Source organism: Conger conger, chromosome 5 (assembly GCF_963514075.1).
Source record: "Conger conger chromosome 5, fConCon1.1, whole genome shotgun sequence".
NCBI classification, from domain to species: domain Eukaryota; kingdom Metazoa; phylum Chordata; class Actinopteri; order Anguilliformes; family Congridae; genus Conger; species Conger conger.
Window position 1 is genome coordinate 63,419,870 of NC_083764.1, and position 20,257 is coordinate 63,440,126.

Below are 20,257 nucleotides of genomic sequence, written 5' to 3' on the forward strand. Positions count from 1 at the left end.
GCTCAGCCAGTAGGAGCAGTCGTCTCATTGGCTCAGGCAGTAAGAGCAGTCGTCTCATTGGCTCAGGCGGTAAGAGCAGTCGTCTGGCAGTCGGAGGGTTGCCGGTTCAATCCCCCGCCCGGGCTGTGTTGAAGTGTCCCTGAGCAAGACACCTAACCCCTGAATGGTCCTGACGAGCTGGTCGGTGCCTTGTGTGGCAGCCAATCGCCGTCGGTGTGTGAGTGTGTGTATGAATGGGTGAATGAGAAGCATCAATTGCACAGCGCTTTGGATAAAGGCGCTATATAAAGTGCCTCCACCCAAATCCCATTTTTAAAATTTTGTAGATTTTTAGTAGGGGCTCAAAACAATAGTATAGCAGTCATTCTGATGGGTTGAAAAGGTGTAAGATCAAGAGTACCCATACGATACTCCTGGTGTTTTACGGTAGTTACTCTCTAGGGCTACTCCTGGAACTGAAAACAGTTGAGCCTTATTTTTTATTTATGTATTTATTTTTGTACTTTGTGGATGTTAAACCGTTGAATCTCAGGAGTAGTCCGTGAGGTTCGAGAGTGAGCGCTGTTGGCAGAGAGGTGTGAACTGCTGGCTACAGGTTTGGCCCAGAGATGCACCTGGACATAGTGTGTCCAGGGAACGTTAAATATTCCTGCTGAAAACGCTCTCTTCCACTGCAGACCTGCTAAGTGTTACATTTCCAGAGGCTCATGTCGTTGTACGCCGTCAGGATGTGGGTCGTGCAGCCTGCACACTAAGTGGGCAACATGCCGAAACGTTTGTCCCACGTCGCAGAAAACGAATAAAACATTAACTAGTCTTTGATTCAACCAATTTGAATAATTGATGCTTTGTATCCCGTTTTCTTTTGAGTGAGAACCTTTTTCTTTTCAATCGGTAATTAGAAAAAAAGGTTTAGTACTTAAAAATTGGTGCCACAGGTGTTATTCCATCACCATAGATCAACAACGACAAAAAAAGAATCCTGTCTTTCAGTGTCTGCACAAAGGCTGACCAGCTGCTCCTGTGTGTGTGTGTGTGTGTGTGTGTGTGTGTGTGTGTGTGTGTGTGTGTGTGTGCGTGTGCGCGAAAATAAAAGCCGGGTCTTTCTAAAGCTGGAATAAATTTTTAATGAGGAGAGTGCAGCAGTAATTACAGTTTGCGTTTAAACCGTTCCTTTAATTACTTGGCAGTCAAATTGGGGGGTGGGGGTGGGGGGGGTTGCTGCACCTGAATCATCACCGATGTGTTGTAGCCTACCTGGGGGGGGCGAGAAGTGGAACGGCAGCCATTTTGGACTAGAATGTTCACCAGACATCAGCTGAGGTGGGGCGGGGAAACTGGGGGAAATATTTAGTAGCTCAGTGTCCCCATCACCTGATTGGCCTGTGAGCGAACGAGGCCGAGAATAACTGCTGATGTAATTGTAATTGTGAAGATTAATTGCGAGGGTTTGGGGGTCTGTGCCCCGGGCAGGATGACGATGACGAAGGTGGCGAAGATGACGACGATGACGACGGGTTCTTCGTGCCGCACGGTTACCTGTCTGACGGGGAGGGAGCGTTGGAGGAGGAGGTGAGGGGTCCTGCCCAATTTTTAGGTGTCCCCCATTTTCCTGACCACCCTGAACTACACCCTGTCTTCCATGTTACCCCCCCCCCTCCCCCCATGAACCCTCTGCCCCTCTGTCCCCCCCTGTGGTTGGCCTCTCCCCCCTCTAACCCAGTGCGGTCCTGGGGCACTGCAGTGTCTGCGGGTTTAACTCCAGTCCTGGGGCACTGCGGTGTCTGCGGGTTTTGGTTTCTTCCTTTCAATCTGCCCAATTTAAGGACTATAAACACAGGCAGAGGGTCAACATTTCAGCAAGGAAGTGGTTTGCAATGGTCTTGTAACAATGTTTTAACACCGCAATCTTACCTATTGTACCTATTGATATTTCTCCTGTTTTGTTACCATTGACTTTACATTGGAGCGGTTATAATAGAGCCACCCGCAACGGCACCAGTGAGCAGAGTCTCAACAAAACAAGGAAAAGGGAGCCCGGTTTTGGGCTCCTGATTCGGCCGGTTGTGGCCCTCTCTAACCCCCCCCCCCCCCCCCCCAGGAGAGCGGCGACACGGAGAAGCAGAAGTTCCGGCAGAGCCTGAAGGCGCGCGAGTGGGACGAGCTGATGGCCAAGAACAAGCTGAAGGTCCTGCAGGCCGTGGTGCGCGGCTGCGTGTGGGCGGGGCCCGGGGGGGCGGGGCCCGAGGCCGACGCCCTGCTGCCATTCGCCGTCTGCCTGCTGGAGGCCGCCGCCCCCGCGGAGGAGCCCGTCTCCCCGGAGACCACGGCCGCCGCCCGGGAACAGCGCAACGAGCAGTGTGATTATTGCCTTTGATTTTTACTTCCGTCTCGTCGGCCGGGTTTTCGAGACTCATTGAGCTGATGAAGGGTGTGGAGAGGAACGCCTCGGGTTCGAATGGAGATCCGTTTTTACCGAACCGCCATGAGTGCTGTCCAATAAACTGAGAGGCCAGACCTCGGTCAAGTACATAATTGTTTTGGATTCAAATGCTTATCCGTAGGCGGCACGGATGGTGCAGTGGGTAGCACTGCCGCCTCACAGCAAGGAGGTCCTGGGTTCGAATCCCCGTCGGCCGGGGCCTCTCTGTGTGGAGTTTGCATGTTCTCCCCGTGTCCGCGTGGGTTTCCTCCGGGTACTCCGGTTTCCTCCCACAGTCCAAAGACATGCAGGTTAGGCTGATTGGAGAGTCTAAATTGCCCGTAGGTATGAGTGTGTGAGTGAATGGTGTGTGTGCCCTGCGATGGACTGGCGACCTGTCCAGGGTGTATTCCTGCCTTTCGCCCAATGTATGCTGGGATAGGCTCCAGCCTCCCTGCGACCCTGTTCAGGATAAGCGGGTTCAGATAATGGATGGATGGATGGATGCTTATCCGTGCTCGATTGGTCTTGCCTGGTGCAATTGTGCCAGCCAAGAGGGCCAGAAGGCGGGGTTTGCACTTTCATAGGTTTTTATAGGTTTTTGTTTCATAGGTTTTTATAGGTTTTTGTTTCATAGGTTTTTATAGGTTTTTGTTTCATAGGTTTTTAATACACCGGCCAAGCTCAGTATAACACGTAGAAGTATTTGAATCCAAAACAATTACGATCTACTGAAGATCTGTTTTCCATACGAGAGTTTTGCCCTGCCTTGTACCCTTATTAGATGGGGGGGGGGGGGGGGGCCCAGTACATATAAAATAGCAACTAATAAGGGTACAAGGCAGGGCAAAATGTCCCCCATGACTCAGCTCCAGGCAAGAGGTTGCCTTGAGTTTGCTGTTCAGACACACATACGTTAAACCCTGTGTGTGTCAGTGTCTTGACTGCTAAATGCTCCCCGGCTGGTTTATTGGTCTCGAGTCTAGACATGGCACTGGTATGGGGGTGGGGGGGTGTAGTACAGAGTATCAGAGGTAGTTCTCCAGACGCTGTGATGCGTTAGCAGCGCATTGTGATTTTAACGGTCTGCAGCTACAGGCTAACACCGTACTGTGAATCTGTTCTTCACGTTGTGTGTGGCCTGGGCTTCGGCTTGATGAGGTTTTAAAAAGGCAAGAAGCAATAACGGGTGGTTTCATTTTCGTACAGTGTTCACTGATCCTTTTGGATGTGCGTGCCGTGCGTTTGGTTGTGCGTGTTTGCAGGGAAATGGCAGCTTAGACGGGCCGGAGAGCTTATTCCTGTCATTATGCATCGTGTTTTAGTGCTCTTCCCTTTGAATGGTACCGGCCAGCTGCTCTGAAATGCACTGTGGAGACGGCAAGGCTACTTTGTTTGTGTTACCCTTTACATCTTATTCAAGCTGCAGTTGATCTGTGGACCTTTTCTGGGGTCTTAAGACGAGTGCTCGATTTATTTTTGGGGAATAGGTAGTTGGACTACTTTTTTTTTTTGATTTCCTTTCCATCTTTTTTTTTTTTTCCATTTCTGTATTAGATTTTCCATTCTTTAGTTCAGCCATCCTTTAGGTTTTCACTTCAACCCTAATTCGGCTGTACTCAATAGCTGCTCAATAGGCGTGGCTTTGTTAGCGCTGGAGTGAAAACCTACAGGACGGTAGATCTGCGGGAACAGGGGTTGGGGATTGGGTTTCCCCAACTTCCCTCAGTTGTCTTCCTAATCTTCATCTTTCCCTCCTCTTCCTCAGTGCTGTCCCAGCTGCTCTCGCTGTTGCACGGCAACGTGAACAGCAGTAAGGTGATCATCACCGAGTTCCAGGAGTTCTGCCGCCAGAGTAAGGCCGAGGCCACCAGCGCCAGCCCCCAGAGGGCAGCAGAGAGCATCCCCGCCAGGTAGAGTGCCTGGCTACTGTCAGGAACATTTCACAATGAAATTTAAATTAAGCGATTCAGATCCAGGGTTCCTCTCAACGCACCGGCCGCGGCACGGATGGTGCAGTGGGTAGCACTGCCGCCTCGCAGCAAGGAGGTCCTGGGTTCGAATCCCCGTCGGCCGGGGCCTCTCTGTGCGGAGTTTGCATGTTCCCCCCGTGTCTGCGTGGGTTTCCTCCGGGTACTCCGGCTTCCTCCCACAGTCCAAAGACATGCACGTTAGGCTGATTGGAGAGTCTAAATTGCCCGTAGGTATGAGTGTGTGAGTGAATGGTGTGCCTTGCGATGGACTGGCGACCTGTCCAGGGTGTATTCCTGCCTTTCGCTCAATGTATGCTGGGATAGGCTCCAGCCCACCTGCGACCCTGTTCAGGATAAGCGGGTTAAGATGATGGATGGATGGATAATAATAAATGCTGTATGTGGTTCTCAAGTCGAGTAGAAGGGAAAGTACAATGCAGGAAGAACTGAAAGCACTTGCTGAACCTGAGCCGTGAGATGCCCTGGAATGACCCGCGCGTTGGCGGTGATATTTGACCTGATGATCTGTTTGAGATCCCCTGTCCTGGGCTGTCAGCCAGGGATTCTCGATTTTTGGCCCTCGAGGGTTTAGAAGCGCTGCTGGTTTTCATTCTTCCCCGGTGTTAAAACTCTGGCTATTCAGTTGCATTAATTAACGTACGGTTTGGTAGAAAAGAAAATCTGCAGCTCTCCTGGCCTGGTGGGCTGGATTTGTGTATGCCTGCTTTGAGTTGCTAGCATGCTAATACTAAATGCTAACATGGAACTGCTGTGCTAATATTAAATGTTAATCTGAAACCGATGCATTAATGACATACCAATGGGAATGTGGTGTGCCAGTATGAAATGCTGACTAGTGTCCTAATATTAAATGCTAACATAAAACTGCAGTGCTAATATTACAGGCTAATCTTAAACTGGTGTGCTAATATTAAATGCGAATGTAAAACTGGTGTGCTAATGTGAGAATGATGTACTAATATTAAATGCTGTCATGCATCCGTTGTGCTAATATTAAACACTGATGTGAAACTGGTGTGCTAATATTACATGCTAACCTGCGTCTGTTGGGCTAATATTAAACACTAATGTGAAACTGGTATGCCAAAATAAATGCTAATGTAAAACCGGTACGCTAATATTAAATGCTAACATGCAACTGGCAAGCCACTATTACATGCTAACGTTTAACTGACAGGCTAACGTAAAACTGGTATGCTAATATTTATTGCTAGCGTTAAGCCGTTGTGTAATAAATGCTAACATGATGCTATCGTGTGGCTGTTGTCATGAATGCTAACGTGTAGCTGTTGTGTCATGAATGCTAACGTGATGCTAACGTGTAGCTGTTGTGTCATGAATGCTAACGTGATGCTAACGTGTGGCTGTTGTCATGAATGCTAACGTGTAGCTGTTGTGTCATGAATGCTAACGTGATGCTAACGTGTAGCTGTTGTGTCGTGAATGCTAACGTGTAGCCGTTGTGTCGTGAATGCTAACGTGTAGCCGTCGTGTCGTGAATGCTAACGTGTAGCTGTTGTGTCGTGAATGCTAACGTGATGCTAACGCGTAGCTGTTGTGTCATGAATGCTAACGTGAGGCCGGTTCTCTCCGCAGGATCCACGTGAAGCGGCTGATCACGAAGAACGCCGTGTACGAGAAGCGGCCCACGTACCGCCGCAGCTGCTGGTACGCGCACGCGCACGTGCTCTCGCGCTTCGGCCAGGACGCCCTGCCCGTGCCCTGCCAGTGGAAGTACCTGACGCAGGGGCCCCACAGCGCCCGCGAGGAGGCCCCCGGGGGCCCCGGCACGCAGGCCGCCTCGTCCCCCGGGCCCCAGGCCTCCGCCGCCGCGCCCGCCTCCTCCTCCGCTTCCTCCTCGTCCTCCTCCGCCAAGAGGAAGAGCACGGGGAGCATGTCCATCACCAAGTTCATGAGGAGGTGCCGGGGCACAGAGCGGGTAAGCCTGGCTCCGGGCCTTCGTCTCAGACCTGGCTCAGTCACGGAAGTGTTTTGGGTTCAAATACTTCTCTTACGTTTTTTTGGGGTCTTGCCTGGTACAATTCAGCTGACCAGCAGGACCAGAAGGCGGGGGGTTTTGCGCCACTATTTCACAGGTGCCGAATGCGCCAGACAAGCTCATTAAAGCGCAGAAAGAGGTATTTCAATCCAAAACGATGACGTGAGTTGACTGGGCTGCAGAGTTGCTGTTGCTGTGGGACGGGGTCAGTTAGCGGCCGTCAGTGAGCGGGTTTGGCTCCTGTTCCTCTCAGGGCGAGGCGATGGAGACGGACGGGTTCCAGGCCGACACGGAGGATGACGAGGATGAGAGCGACTGTGTCATCGTCGACGCACGAGCGGGTGAGTCATGTGACCGGGGGAGTCATGTGACCGGGGGCCGCTGTGCCCCGGGGGTCCGGGTTCAGAGAAGGGGACATAAATAAATAAATAAATAAATAAACCTGTGACTGTGCCAACGCAAATTACAAAATGGCTTCAAAAACGTGGCAAACTGACGATCAAAAATGTTACTTGTTTTCGCTAAATTATGTCCCATTAGATTCATTAAATGTTAATTTACCTACACGTCTAATGTCTGGGTAAAGTTGTCGAGTTTTGCTGTGGGAAGCTACGCTAACCCGGCTGCGGGAAGCTACGCTAACCCGGCTGTGGGAAGCTACGCTAACCCGCCTGTGTATTCCCTCTTGTCTAGGACCTGGCGAGGAGCAGAGCAAAGCTCCCGTTACCACGGTTACTGTTACCACGGTTACTCCACAGACCCAGAGTACGGAACACATGGAGGTCACGACCTCCGACCCCGCAGGGACCTCCCTGCCGAGCCCCACCCAGGCTGCTGTCCAACAAACCTGTGTGTGAGAACCAATCAGGGTCTTTCTGTCTCTCTCATGCACGCACGCACGCACGCACACAAACACACTCTCACATACACGCACACACACACACACACACACGTACACACACACACACACACTCTCACATACACATACACACACACACTCTCACATACACATACATACACACACACACAAGCAGTCATTCACAGTGGCACAAGCACTGTCCACTCGATGTCACTGCCCCCGAAAATAAGACTCCTCGCACCCCCGCGTTTCTCCCTCTCGCTCCTGTGAGAGCCGGGGTCACCGACCTCACACTCCACAGGCTGAGAGACTTCCTGCGAGACTGGTACCTCCGGAGAGAGGCAGAGACACGGAGAATCCCAGGGGTGGAAAATATCGCTGTTCTTGCCTACATGTCAATCTTGTGTGGGGGGGGGGGGGGGGGATGGGATTGGGGTTGGAGTGCTTTTGTGCCCTGGGGCAATAAGACGCCCTGCCCTTCCAGTGGGGTACGGGTAGGGGCAGTTATCCAGGGCATTACTGCTTTCCGGCCAATGGAGCCTCCTCTGGGACCAGTATGGTCTTCTTTCTTTTCTTTTAAATTTTTATATATCCTTGTTGTACACAGATTTATTATTTTTTTTGTTTCTCCCTGCCCCAGATACTTGAAATGGATTACCTTCATTAAAAAAGTAATTATGTTAATGTTCTCGCACTTTTTCTTTTCTTTTTTCTTTTTTTTTTTTCTCTCCTACCCCACCCACCCCCACCTCCCTATTCTGTAAGTATTATTCCCCCTTATGTAGAAATTAATAAAGTGCCCTTTGGCGTTTCTGCCAGCCTGGTAATATGGAGAAAGTCTGATGCACTTATCTGAACCTCCATTTTGTGTCTTGTTTCCATAATGTTCAATACTAGTGAAGCAGAAAATGGCCGCCAAGTTGAATCATGATATGAGTTTGGGTTACTCTTATTGGACAGAACTTGACCAAGTCTTCTCATTAAGTAATAACCACCGTTGTTTTTTTTGTTTAATTTTGGGAGGGGGGCTTGGTCTGGGTCTGTCATTGCTGAATTCAGTGTGATTTGGGGGGTGTTCTGTTTCTTTTATTGTTGGATTAATATAAATGAATTAATGCAAGCAAACGGTCTGTTTTTACGAACGTGGAGAAACGGCTGATAGCAGTTCTCAAGCTTCTCTCTTCCCCCTGAAACTATTTCACTCTGCGGTTCCTGCGGAAGATCCATTGTGGTGCTTCCACACTTAATTTGGTCTCACTTTATTAGATCAGATGGAAACCGTAGAAACCAAGAACACAAGACTCAAGTGACATCACACAGGTTCTTATGTTGTACAACTTCAACCAAGCTGAAGGAACCACAAGTCAATTGTAAAAAAAAAGAAAAATGTTTTTTTTTTTTTCGTTTTTAAATTGTCAATAAAAATATGCTTTATTAGGTAAAGGAAACAAATAAAGTGTTTTGTTAATGTACTGGTGTGCAAGTGAGTAGAAGTGGGAGCGTGGATGTTGATCCCAGGGGAACATGGGAAACTTTTGGGAAAGCATCGAACAGTCCCACTCATGTTTTGTCGGGTGGTTCCCAGTGCGAGTATTTTCTTGGTTGTTATGAGCAACAAGAAAGGGAGAAACCCCATCACAACATAACGTACTTCTACCACGTACCACTACGTAGGAGTGTCGCGAGAATTGGGCCTCGTTTTTCCAAAGTATCCGAGTAAAACGCTTTGGATCAGGAGGAGATGGTCTTCGGCTTAAGAATACAGCTGGCAAAACTGGAATCAATTCCACAGTGGGGCATACAGGTGAGATTAAGCCATGCACTGATGAAAATATCCAGACCGTACTCTTTACCAGGTGCTGAAACGGGATCTTGGCATTACTCCAGGATTGGTTTTCCCATCCATATCCCAGCTTTATCCATCAGGAGCTCCAAGGGGAAAACTGATCCTAGCGCTACTGCGTACTCAACACAGGCCCAGACTGGGAAAGAATCCCTTTGATAAGTGTAATCCTGTTTGTGTGATACTGCAGCCCTCTACGATGACATTTTTACCTATTGGCTGTCAAGCCCCTGCAGGAGCTAAACTGGCCACCAGGGGGCAGTCAAACGCACTTCTTGCTTTTAAAATGTAGTGTGAAAATCAGTCGTGTAGTTGTAGACCTTCATTGGTAGATAAGTGAACTGGGTGTGTTGCTTCCCCCCTCCCCCCTTTGCTGAGTTGGGTGCAAACTCTCCTCCTGATTGGTCGTCTATAGTGTGTGACTGAGCCAATGGTAAGGGTTCATTAATACCCCACCCATCTGTGTCTCATGTACCCCGTGAGGAGCATATAACCGTGAGCTAGACATGCTGGGAGGAGTGCATTCTTCAGAGCAGGAACGCAGAATGTAAAACACACACACACACACACACACACAATATAAAGACACACTGCATCACCACATGGGGGGAAAGAAATACAGATGGAGCGCAGTTATTCTGCCTGCATGCTATAAATCCGTCACAGTTGGCGTCGGCTCTTTGCGTGCATGCCAGCTCTGCTGGTGCGGTGTGTCTGATGATGACCTCTGACCTTCCCTCTGTCACGCTCCGAGCCCACACCTGGCTGACAGGTGCTCTTCGCCTCACAGGTGACCGTCCAGTCGAAAAAAAATCCCCCAGATCGCTCTGTCCGTGTCCCTGTGTGTTCTGGGGGAATCCCATAATCAGTGGTGCCCCTGCAGAGTACAGGATTGGAGGGGGCGTGAAAAAACGTGGGGCCTCTGCAGAGGCATGAGGGTACAGGATTGGAGGGGGTTTCAAAGGGGCGGGGCATCCGTGGTGGCAGGAGTACAGGATTGGAGGGGGTTTCAAAGGGGCAAGGCCTTCATAGAGGTGTCAGAGCACAGGATTGGAGGGGGTGTGAAAGGGGCGGGGCCTCTGCAGAGGCATGAGGGTACAGGATTGGAGGGGCCGTGAAAGGGGCGTGCCCTCGCAGCTGATGGTCTGAATGTTCTCCAGGAGCTCCAGCGGGGGCCTCGGCCGCCTGAACCGCAGCGTCCCAGCACAGCGAGAGGAGTGCCGACGGGACCTGAGAGAGAGGGGGGAGGAGTTACTCCATCAGCCGGATAAATCCACCAATCACAGCCCTGTACCAGCCATAAGGTATCCACCAATCACAGCCCTGTACCAGCCAGACAGAATCCACCAATCACAGCCCTGTAGCAGCTGGAAAGTATCCACCAATTACTGCCCTGTACCAGCCATAAGGTATCCACCAATCACAGCCCTGTACCAGCCATAACGTATCCACCAATCACAGCCCTGTACCAGCCAGACAGAATCCACCAATCACAGCCCTGTAGCAGCTGGAAAGTATCCACCAATTACTGCCCTGTACCAGCCGGACAGAATCCACAGCCATCCCCATTTTATTATCCATTTTTTAAACTTATTTAAATTTTTCATCTCCAAATAATGAGTGTAAAGGGAGTGCTGAAGTAGACAGAGGGGTGAGGAGAATCGCGGGGGATTACGAGATGGGCCAGCGCTCACCAGACCGCACTCGCTGAGGGCCACCTCCTCCTCCTCCTTCAGCCTGTGGCCCCCAGGGGCCACCAGCTCAAACGGCTGCCAGCCGTCCACCAGGGACTGGGCACATGTTCAGACATTTTTTTAACAGGCGGGTGGTAGCAAATTAATTTTATCGTTAGGTTGGATGTGAACCTGCGAGTTTGCAAAACTTTGGTGTCATTGCAAAAACGACGGCTCTTACTGCCTGACATGGCCACATCAGCGATGACCCAAGGCCAGGTATTACAGATATTTACCAATACACATGCAAAGCAGTGCAGTTAACGTCTCAAAACAAAGGCAACTATGAAGACCTGCTCACGGTTATCTCATTTTGTATCCAAGGTTACAAGTTAATTTGCTTACGGTATGAATATTGTGAATGAGGATCACATTAATACCATAAATCCATCTTTGTGTCCGGCCGTGGAAAGTGTATTGGTATTAGAGTGTGTGTGATTACCAGAGTGAACGGCATTCCTGACCGTGAGAATGGCCTCTTTACTGTGAGCCTCCCTCTCGTTCTTTGTTAAGGTGGTCCCGGTGAGAGGACAGGTAACGTACACTCCAGGCACTGAGAGACTCGATGCCTCCTTAACTGGCATCGTGGAACACTGGGGGGGGGGGGGGAGGGAGGGGGATGACATCAGCGACCGTTCGTCTCCTCGGTCAGCCAATCGGAATGTGTCAGCCATCTAGAGTGAGGTCAGGTGGCTTTCTGATTCAGTTCTGATTCAGTGCAATGCATCTTTCAGTCAAAATCTGGGCCCCTGTTAGTTCAGCTGTGTCCCAAATCACATACTTCCACATGCTCCCAAGTTCACACTCCAGTCCGCTTGGTAGTAAGTTTGGAAGTAGGGTAGCAGACAAAATTTTGCTCTGTAATGGGCATGCACTTTGTGGTGACCTCTGACCCATAACCTTTAACCTTTTCAGTAACTATCTGATGACTGTCACTTGCACTTAGCACATACACCTGAGAGGAACGATGTTCGGTCACTAGCTAGCATTGTACTATAGGTCACGATGGACATTTCTGTTCTTCACCATTTTCTTGAACGCATCAGGCAGCATATCGGAAATGTCAGTTAATGACAGTTAGGTTTTGAACCCCGTTGCCATGCCCCACCCTGGTTACGGATGGCGGTCTGGGAGGAGCCTGGGCAGGGCTGCAGCCTCTGCTGGATCCGGGCCAGGGCGGCCACGCCCACCCTCTGGGCCCCCTCTGTGGGGGCGGGCCGGGGTTTGGGCTGGCTGCTGCTCCGCACCGCTGGACCTCTGGAGCTGTGGGGTACGGGCGTGGGGTTAGGGGAGAGATGACACTGCTCACGTTCACACAGGTCACAGCACCCAGCCTCATCCAAACCCTACTCCTAATACTCCTACTCTGAGAGTGCTGATTCAATGAGCTGCTTCAGGGTTTGCCAAACACACACACACACACACACACACACACACACACACACACATGTTCACTGTGTAATCAGAAAATCACAGAACGACATACTTTCACCACTCATGTCAAGCACATATGGGCTGACTTGCAGACACTCTGCTGTTTACACTTGTGGGTGTGGGCATTTATCCAATTTTTGAAAATATTATTCACCATTATCACCAGCTTTAATTACAATGAAACTATCCCGCTTAACTTCATAGGAACGGGGTGTGTGCTGATCACTCCCCGAGGTGACGCTCCGCGGGGCAGGAATAGAACCACGCTGTTCTGATCTTGAGTCAACATAGTATTTTATAAGTATGCGTAATACAGTCTCGCAGTTGCTGTGTTTGCTTTATATACTTGGAGACAATTCACTCAGGCCTTGACAGGCTAACCCCGGTAGATGCGGGTACATAGCGTTAAATTGTTCTGCCCCTATGTCTTAGCTATCGTTAGGCTAGTACTCTGGGTTCTGATAATGTGTCATAATCAAGCTACCACGCTGTCTTTAAAACCACAGTTAGCAAAATTTACAGTAATATTCCTAGGGCCACTTTCTAGACGAACTTAGACAAATGATTACCGACAGACAGCTGACGTTTGCAAACTGACAAACCTGGCTGTCCGTATACAGCTACCTGAGAAAATGTACTGCTACGCTAACTAACTTCAAGTACCTGCTGCAGTCATCCGTTAGTTTCTTTCCTGGTCCTTGCTGATTTGAATTTAATACCTTTCTTTAAGTCTTCGAAGAATTTCTTCTTATTTTCTAGTATGAGTATGTTCTGCTCAGTGTGAAAAGGGGGAAAAAAATGACAGAAATATATACAGCGTCCTAGGGTAACGGTATTTACATTGGGCTGGGAACGGTTCGTTGCAGGTTGTAAATAAACGTGTCACGTGACGTGTACGTTTGTTTTTTTTTGGAGTCACAGCGCCACCTTTTGTAGTGACTGAATACAATCACGAACGCTATCTCGGCATGATTGTACTGTTTGCTGAAGTCATTGCAACATCGTTGTTGAAACGTGAACATTACGGCTATTTTAGCTAGTGGATTTGGTGTTGCTGTGATGGCCTTGGAGTTTTTCCATCGCTGATTAAGTGACTTTCCATTTTAGAACGGGGCTTGCTAGTTTTTGCATCTATCTATGCATAGCTAACTACCTATCTAAATAGGTATGCCATTTTCTGGGCAGGTGTACATGTAGCTATTATTAACTATGAGGTAGGTTGAAGTAAATGTGCAGCACTAGCGCTTGCGTCATTGCTAGCTAGTTTGGTAGAAGCTAATAAAATAATTAGGTAGGTAGCTACCTCGAGCTTGCTAGTTAGAACCGGTGAGAACATGATTTATGGTTTGAGGAATGACCATTGCACTATATTTTCTTTGAGGTTACACTCGTCACACAAATATCTATTTTCTATAGCATTACTACATGTAAGGAAAACAGCCGTGACATTGTTGTTATTATGCTAATCGTCGTGGAGCCGATATTATCTGAAATAACGTTAATTAACTCCATAGGTCGGTACCGCGTCTCCGATTCCATACGGCGCGATGTAATTGGTCGTGGGGATGAATGACGTGAGATCCCCCAATCAGGAAGACGAGACGAACTGGGCGGAACCTCCGTTCTGCGAACCCGACACTTGTCGGAAGTTGCGTCCTATCCTAGCAGCCGTCTCGCTCAGTGGTGTGTCAGTAAACAGGTCTCGTACTGGCCTGTATACTGAGACATAGCTTAACGGTAGCGCACGAGAGCTAGAGGAAAAATTAGCCGTGGAGGATATCGCGAAGCAGGAAAAACACAATGCCACACAATTTCCAGCCGGGGGACCTGGTGTTCGCCAAAATGAAGGGGTATCCCCACTGGCCAGCTCGGGTAAGCTAGCTTTGCATGGGGGCTAAGGCAAGGGGAGGTGGTGGGGAGGGGGGGGGGCGTTGCGACGCTGGAGGGGGTTCGGGTTTAACCTGGAGAGACTAGTGGCAGTGCCTGCCTGGCTGTTGCATGTGCAACATGGAGATTATTTAGTCATTCCATTCTCTCTGGAATACAGATCCGTGTGGAGGTGATGCCAATATAACTATCGATTTAGTGTCACCGGATCGATACTTATTGGCATAGTCCGGTGATGTGCACTGGCTGAGTTTGGTTGTCGCTGCCCCAGATTGTAGTCTCGTCGTTTTGTCTCGGTGTCTCCGTATATGTAGTTGCCACAAGACTGCATGCTAGATATATTTGTCAGTCTTGACAAAAACACAACAAACAGCCTGTGTGTGTCTGCAATGTTGATTGCATCTTTGACCAGTGAGAATTTGGCTAAATGCACCAGCACACGGAATCTTAAAACTATGCATTGCATACTGTAAACCTTTGGAGTTGCATATCTAGAATAAATACACAATGCCCCACTGTGTGTGCATGTTATTGCAAAGTACTTGACTGCACAATTAATGGACATGTTGATGCTGTCAGGTGAATGTCTGATAGTGACATTGGCTGATAGTGTTTATTTTATTGAAAAGTTTATATATGTGCTGTGTGTTTCTGTCCAGTATTAAATATAACAGAAATATCCCTGGTTTAATACCGTGTGTGGAAAGTACATCTTAGACTGGTTTTGTGTCCATGTGGTCAGGTTCCAGGCATTCCTTTGTTATTCAGAAGCATTAATTTTCTTGTGTAAGGATTATGAAAGTGCTTAAGTATGACTGACAGCTATGAAAGCAGAGTATAATGTGAAACTTTCAAAGTAAAAATGTTTATCAGTCGGGTTTTCTTTTTGTTTGTTTACTGGCAGTCTGATGTTGGCAATTTTTGGTATCTTTATAAACAAGGATAACATTGGAAACACGATTGCATGAATAACGCAACAACAGGGCAAGAATAATAGCAAGAATAATAATGATTTAGTAATATTTATAATATATTTTAAAACTGAACTTGAAGCATGTTGCTTTGTAGCTCTTTGTGAAATCAATGCTGGAATAAATCTTTAGTGTGCATTAGTATGTAGCCTAGTTGAGCCACATCGGGCAGGAATAAACCCTTCAGTAGGTAAACGTTCTCTGCACACACAGACGTGCTTAGAGTTGGTTCCGTCCGCACGTCAACATATGATCAGTTGAAGGTGACAGAGACAGGGGCAGCCTGTAGCCTAGCGGTGCTTGACTGGGACCTGGAAGGTTGGTGGTTCAAGCCCCAATGTAGCCACGATAAGATCTGCACAGCTGTTGGGCCCTTGAGGCCATATTGTTCCAGGGAGGATTGGCCCCCTGCTTAGTCTAATCAACTGCAAGTCACTTTGGATGAAAGCATCAGATGTTTATAATGTAATATAATGTAATGTTTGAGATTTTAAATTTAAAATGTGTGTGTGCTGTGTCGGCTGATTTAGCATGAGGGAGAGGAACAAGTAAAGGATTTTCTCAGGTGTTTCTGTTTGGATAGCTCACATCTTCCCCTGTCATTTTATCCCTGTCTTGCTCCCCCCCCCCCTCCCCCCCCCCCCCCCCGACAGATTGAGGATGTAGCGGAAGGGGCAGTGAAACCTCCGCCCAATAAGATCCCCATCTTCTTCTTTGGTACCCATGAAACGTGAGTCCTCCTGCAAGCACCGGGAATTCACACTTTCATCATCACAACCTTACGTTACATCTAGGTGTTTGGCAGACACTTGTCTCCATGGTGACGCTTTTGCTTTGTTTGTGTTCATATACAGGCAATTCATATAGCTGTTACTAACTGATGCGATTGAAGTGCCATGATCTAAGGTGTTCAACAGCAGGTAGTGGGTTCACAGACTACTGGGGTTGGTTGAAATGACTGTTTAGGGCTCCCAGTCTCGTCTTGATATGAAATGACTACATTATTTATTTAAAAATACAAAACCTAAAAATATAACCCTTTTTTTAAATTATAATCGGGGTCCCCTGTATGCCTTTGAGCCTGGGTCAGAAAAGGCTGAAAACCTGCTCTAGAGTACCGCAGCTGTGCCCCCACGTGGAATTCACACCTGTAACCTCAGTGCTACTGGGCTGGCCTGCCCGGCAGGTGCGGGGATACACCTGCTGTCTGCACGTGCTCTTAATGGCACTGATCTGACCTCAGTGTAGACTCATTAGATTCAGATCTGAGGAAAATTCATCAGCAGATTATTTTTCATTTTTTGGGAATTAATTTCATTTCTGTAGTTGATGGATATTGTGATTTTAAGCCGCTGTTGGGCGAATGCTGAATTAATTCAGCTGTATAGTTGAATATAGTCATATTAATAGTTTGGCACAATCTTCCATTGCAGCTGCGAAAGGATGTCCACGCTACTTACTTGATATAATTAGCGTTTCTTACGTTTTTGGGAGCCTGTCTCTTTGCCAGTAGTTTCAATAAAACAGTACTGAATGTCCCCATTTACAGTTCAAATGTAATAATATTTCCCATTATTAAAATACGTGTAGCAACTAAAAATTACAAATGACGAACCAAGTTTTTTGGAGCTGTCTTGCACCATAGGCAGTTGTCTGCACGTAAGACGGAAGAGTTGCTATTCTTCGTATCACCTTTAGATGGCGCTAAAAGACACAAAATCACTTGAACAATATTTAACTTCGACATTAAACTTTAACTTGTCAGGATAATTTGTATTGTATTACTGAAGACTTTAGTTATTAGACATTATTAAGCAATAATACGTATCCAATAGCTTAAGCTTCATAAGTAAAACATCCGTTGAGGTCCATTTACAGCATTTACAGTTAATCAAGTTTGATGTCAGTTATACAGAACCTTTCTCTCTATGATTGGAAAGACGCGACCTTAGCACTTAATCACTAAATATAGCCAGGAATTTCATTTTGTGTCTAATGTGATGGGACTACTTCCAATAACATTTTATATGCTCCGTTGATCTGCGTTATTAAAATCTGTATATTGCTCAGTTTCATTGTGACACTTGCAGCTCTGATATGATGCAAATTAGGTTCAGAAATTTTACGCGATGATAAAACAACACCCAATATTATAATGAATATTCGTGTACGTTTTATTTGAAAATTCATTTCTACGCGGGGGCAACGTTAGTTTTTCTACTGTAGCAGTTCGGTTAACGGTTAACGATGATGGAAGAGCATTCTGTCGCGTTCTTCTTGTGCGAAATTGACGCTGCATAAAATAATGAACGCAGCAGTTACTCGAGGTAATAATCTCGACATTGACTGGTGTGCCGGGAGTTTGGATTGTGGAACCAGAGTCCTTTAATTTCCTTTGGTGGGGCTCGTGGATTTCTGCTCTCATTAGATGCCATTGTTCATGCGTACCAGCTTATATCCTCTTTAAGCGATCATATACGGTGCAGACAGACGAAAACCCCCAAGAGCCTTTCCTTAATTAAAATCCCGAGCATGACTTAGAGTTTGAGATAAAGTGACCTTTCACCTGTTGTCAGAAGTTCCGTGGTTGCTGGTAGTAACATCCTGTTTTGCACATCAACTGATAAAATGTGTTTTTTTTGTTCTTTTGGCATATGCTCCTAAAGTGCTAATATATATATATATTATAATTTTTTTGTTTGTTTTTTCTTAGAAGCCTTTTAGAATTTGAAGCCACTTTTTATTCCCTCCGAACTTCCAGAGAGCTTCATACTCTATTCGCCTGTGCTTTTTGTATCTTTTAACTTAAACGTGCGAACAGTGCTAATATTAACTTATTAATATTGAATTCAATCTTGACAATCTGAAAAGTGATGTAAATGGTCAGGATACACTTTCAACTAATTAGAGTTACTTAATGTAGTTTTGGATGGCGACTTGACGAGTAATAGTGCACGTATAACACAAATGGCATACCTGTGTTTATAACTAGGAGTCAGTGTAGCTGGTGCTTTCGGTTGACTTTATCCAGTTTGATTTATTTATGCCAAAACAGTAGGAAGACGATTGGTCATACCTCCATGAAGTAAAAACAAAAAACCGTTTCTTTTATTATGGTCATGTGTCGGCAAAGAATTCGGAATGATGCGCTCTTGTGTTCTCTCAGTCGGTGGAGCGAAGCCGTTCTCTGACCAATGACGTGACGCGATCACCTGACACGGGCTTGAGTTTTTTTTTTTTTCACCCCGGTCTTTTCTGCCCCGCTCTCAGGGCATTCCTCGCGCCGAAGGACCTGTTCGCGTACGAGAAGTACGGCGAACGCTACAGCAAGCCCAACAAGAGGAAGGGCTTCAACGAGGGACTGTGGGAAATCCAGAACAATCCGCACGCATCGTACACGACACCCGCTGTACGTCCCGGTCGTATCGCGTCGCAAGCACCTGTTTGTTATTGAATGCAGTGACACCTTCCATTGCTTGTGCACTCTCTGTATTTACCCCGGTATGGCAGTCAGTGAATTGATTATTTGCCTTTGCCGTTATTTATCATGTTATTTTAAAGCACCAAACCCGTGTGCCGAAATGGGCTCTACATGTGAAGTTCATTACGCCCTTTTCATGCAGTTGCCAATTTTAGGACGAAGACAAATTTTGGGAGGGTGGTGGCGATTCGATAACCGTCCCTCTGTGTGTGCGTCCCCTCAGCCAGCCAGCTCGTCTGACAGCGAGACGGGAGGGGCCAATGAGGACGGAGCAGGAAGTGATGCGGAGCCGGACGAGGAGGCCCCGCTGCCGCCGCCCAGGAAGTCGGAGACAGGAAGTGATGCGGACTCTGAGTCGGGAACCGAGGAGCGCGGAGGCGGGGGGGTGAAGAGGAAAGCTCTGGCCGTGAAGGTGATCCCGGCGACGTTCCGTCAAACACGACACCGGGAAAATTAGATTCGGGGTCAGATTTGTTTGACTGGATGTACTGCAGTTTGTTATAGTTTTTTTTTTTTTTTTTTAAATGAGACATACAATAATTGAAAAGGATAACCAGAAATATTTGGTCAGTTTTTATGAGTTATAGAATGCAGAATAATTCCCCAGTTCCACATCCGTTACCACATTTTGGGCTTTACCTCGTTAATGTAGGGCGGCCTGTAGCGTAGTGGTTAAGGTAAATGATTGGGACACGCAAGGTCGGTGGTTCGATCCCCAGTGTAGCCACAATAAGATCCGCACAGCCGTTGGGCCCTTGAGCAAGGCCCTTAACCCTGCGTTGCTCCAGGGGAGGATTGTCTCCTGCTTAGTCTAATCAACTGTATGTCGCTCTGGATAAGAGCATCTGCCAAATGCCAGTAATGTAATGTAATGTAATGTAATAGTGTATATTCCGTCACATTACCTGTCCCTTCTGGTGATTGTAGTTTTTACAAGTCACTTCTGGTGATTGTAGTTTTTTTACCAGTCCCTTCTGGTGATTGTAGTTTTTACTAGTCAGTTCTGGTGATTGTAGTTTTTACCTGTCCCTTCTGCCGATTGTAATTTTTACAAGTTGGTTGTGGTGATTGTAGTTTTTACCTGTCCCTTCTGGTGATTGTAGTTTTTACTAGTCCCTTCTGGTGATTGTAGTTTTTGCCAGTCCCTTCTGGTGATTGTAGTTTTTGCCAGTCCCTTCTGGTGATTGTAGTTTTTGCCAGTCCCTTCTGGTGATTGTAGTTTTTACTAGTCGGTTCTGGTGATTGTAGTTTTTCTGCCTCACGCCCGTGCCGTGTCTCTAGCGCCCCCCGGTGAAGCGAGCACGCGGGGGGTCGTCCAGTGACCAGGACGGCTCGGAAGAGGAGAGCGGATCCCCATCGGAGCCCGAACCCTCCCCCAGCTCAGAGTCAGATTTCGGGAAGAACAGCGACCAGGTAAGACCCCCTCTCGTCCTACCTCCAGTCTCTTCAGCCAAAGATGCTGTATTGGTTCAGGAAGTAACACTCTTAATGTGTATCAGTTTAAGCCAGTCCAAGGTTTACTTGAAGCAGAGTAGAGCACTACATCCAGGATTCAAACCTGGAACCTTATTTCTGTGAGGCGAGAGTGACAGTGCAACAACCCCGCCACCCTGCAATCCTACTCTCAGAGGCTC

The 20,257-nt window shown here is 47.6% G+C and overlaps 3 protein-coding genes across 5 annotated transcripts in view; 2 read left to right on the plus strand and 1 right to left on the minus strand.

Moving 5' to 3' along the window:
* chaf1a (chromatin assembly factor 1, subunit A (p150)) overlaps positions 1–7,398 on the plus strand; it is an 18,938-nt gene extending 11,540 nt beyond the window's left edge. For both annotated transcript variants that reach the window (XM_061243241.1, XM_061243242.1), the window contains exons 11-16: positions 1,474–1,572; positions 2,102–2,360; positions 4,191–4,335; positions 6,013–6,355; positions 6,669–6,756; positions 7,109–7,398. In XM_061243241.1, the coding sequence (XP_061099225.1) occupies positions 1,474–1,572; positions 2,102–2,360; positions 4,191–4,335; positions 6,013–6,355; positions 6,669–6,756; positions 7,109–7,272 (1,098 nt within the window). In that variant the 3' untranslated portion in view covers positions 7,273–7,398. The remainder of the gene's footprint in view (positions 1–1,473; positions 1,573–2,101; positions 2,361–4,190; positions 4,336–6,012; positions 6,356–6,668; positions 6,757–7,108) is intronic.
* A 55-nt stretch (positions 7,399–7,453) lies between these two features.
* ubxn6 (UBX domain protein 6) lies at positions 7,454–13,139 on the minus strand. Its single transcript, XM_061242779.1, has 5 exons — positions 12,948–13,139; positions 12,482–12,560; positions 11,959–12,113; positions 10,217–10,347; positions 7,454–7,603 (listed from the first exon to the last, which is right to left on the minus strand). The coding sequence occupies exons 1-5, from the start codon at positions 12,958–12,960 to the stop codon at positions 7,454–7,456; spliced, it is 528 nt and encodes a 175-aa protein (XP_061098763.1). The 5' UTR covers positions 12,961–13,139.
* A 724-nt stretch (positions 13,140–13,863) lies between these two features.
* The window catches only part of hdgfl2 (HDGF like 2), a 17,228-nt gene continuing 10,834 nt past the window's right edge, over positions 13,864–20,257 (plus strand). Inside the window, exons 1-5 of one of the 2 annotated variants that reach the window (XM_061242865.1) lie at positions 13,864–14,156; positions 15,796–15,872; positions 18,413–18,551; positions 18,847–19,035; positions 19,905–20,036. In XM_061242865.1, the coding sequence (XP_061098849.1) occupies positions 14,085–14,156; positions 15,796–15,872; positions 18,413–18,551; positions 18,847–19,035; positions 19,905–20,036 (609 nt within the window). In that variant the 5' untranslated portion in view covers positions 13,864–14,084. The remainder of the gene's footprint in view (positions 14,157–15,795; positions 15,873–18,412; positions 18,552–18,846; positions 19,036–19,904; positions 20,037–20,257) is intronic. The other variant, XM_061242866.1, reaches the window with a different exon arrangement.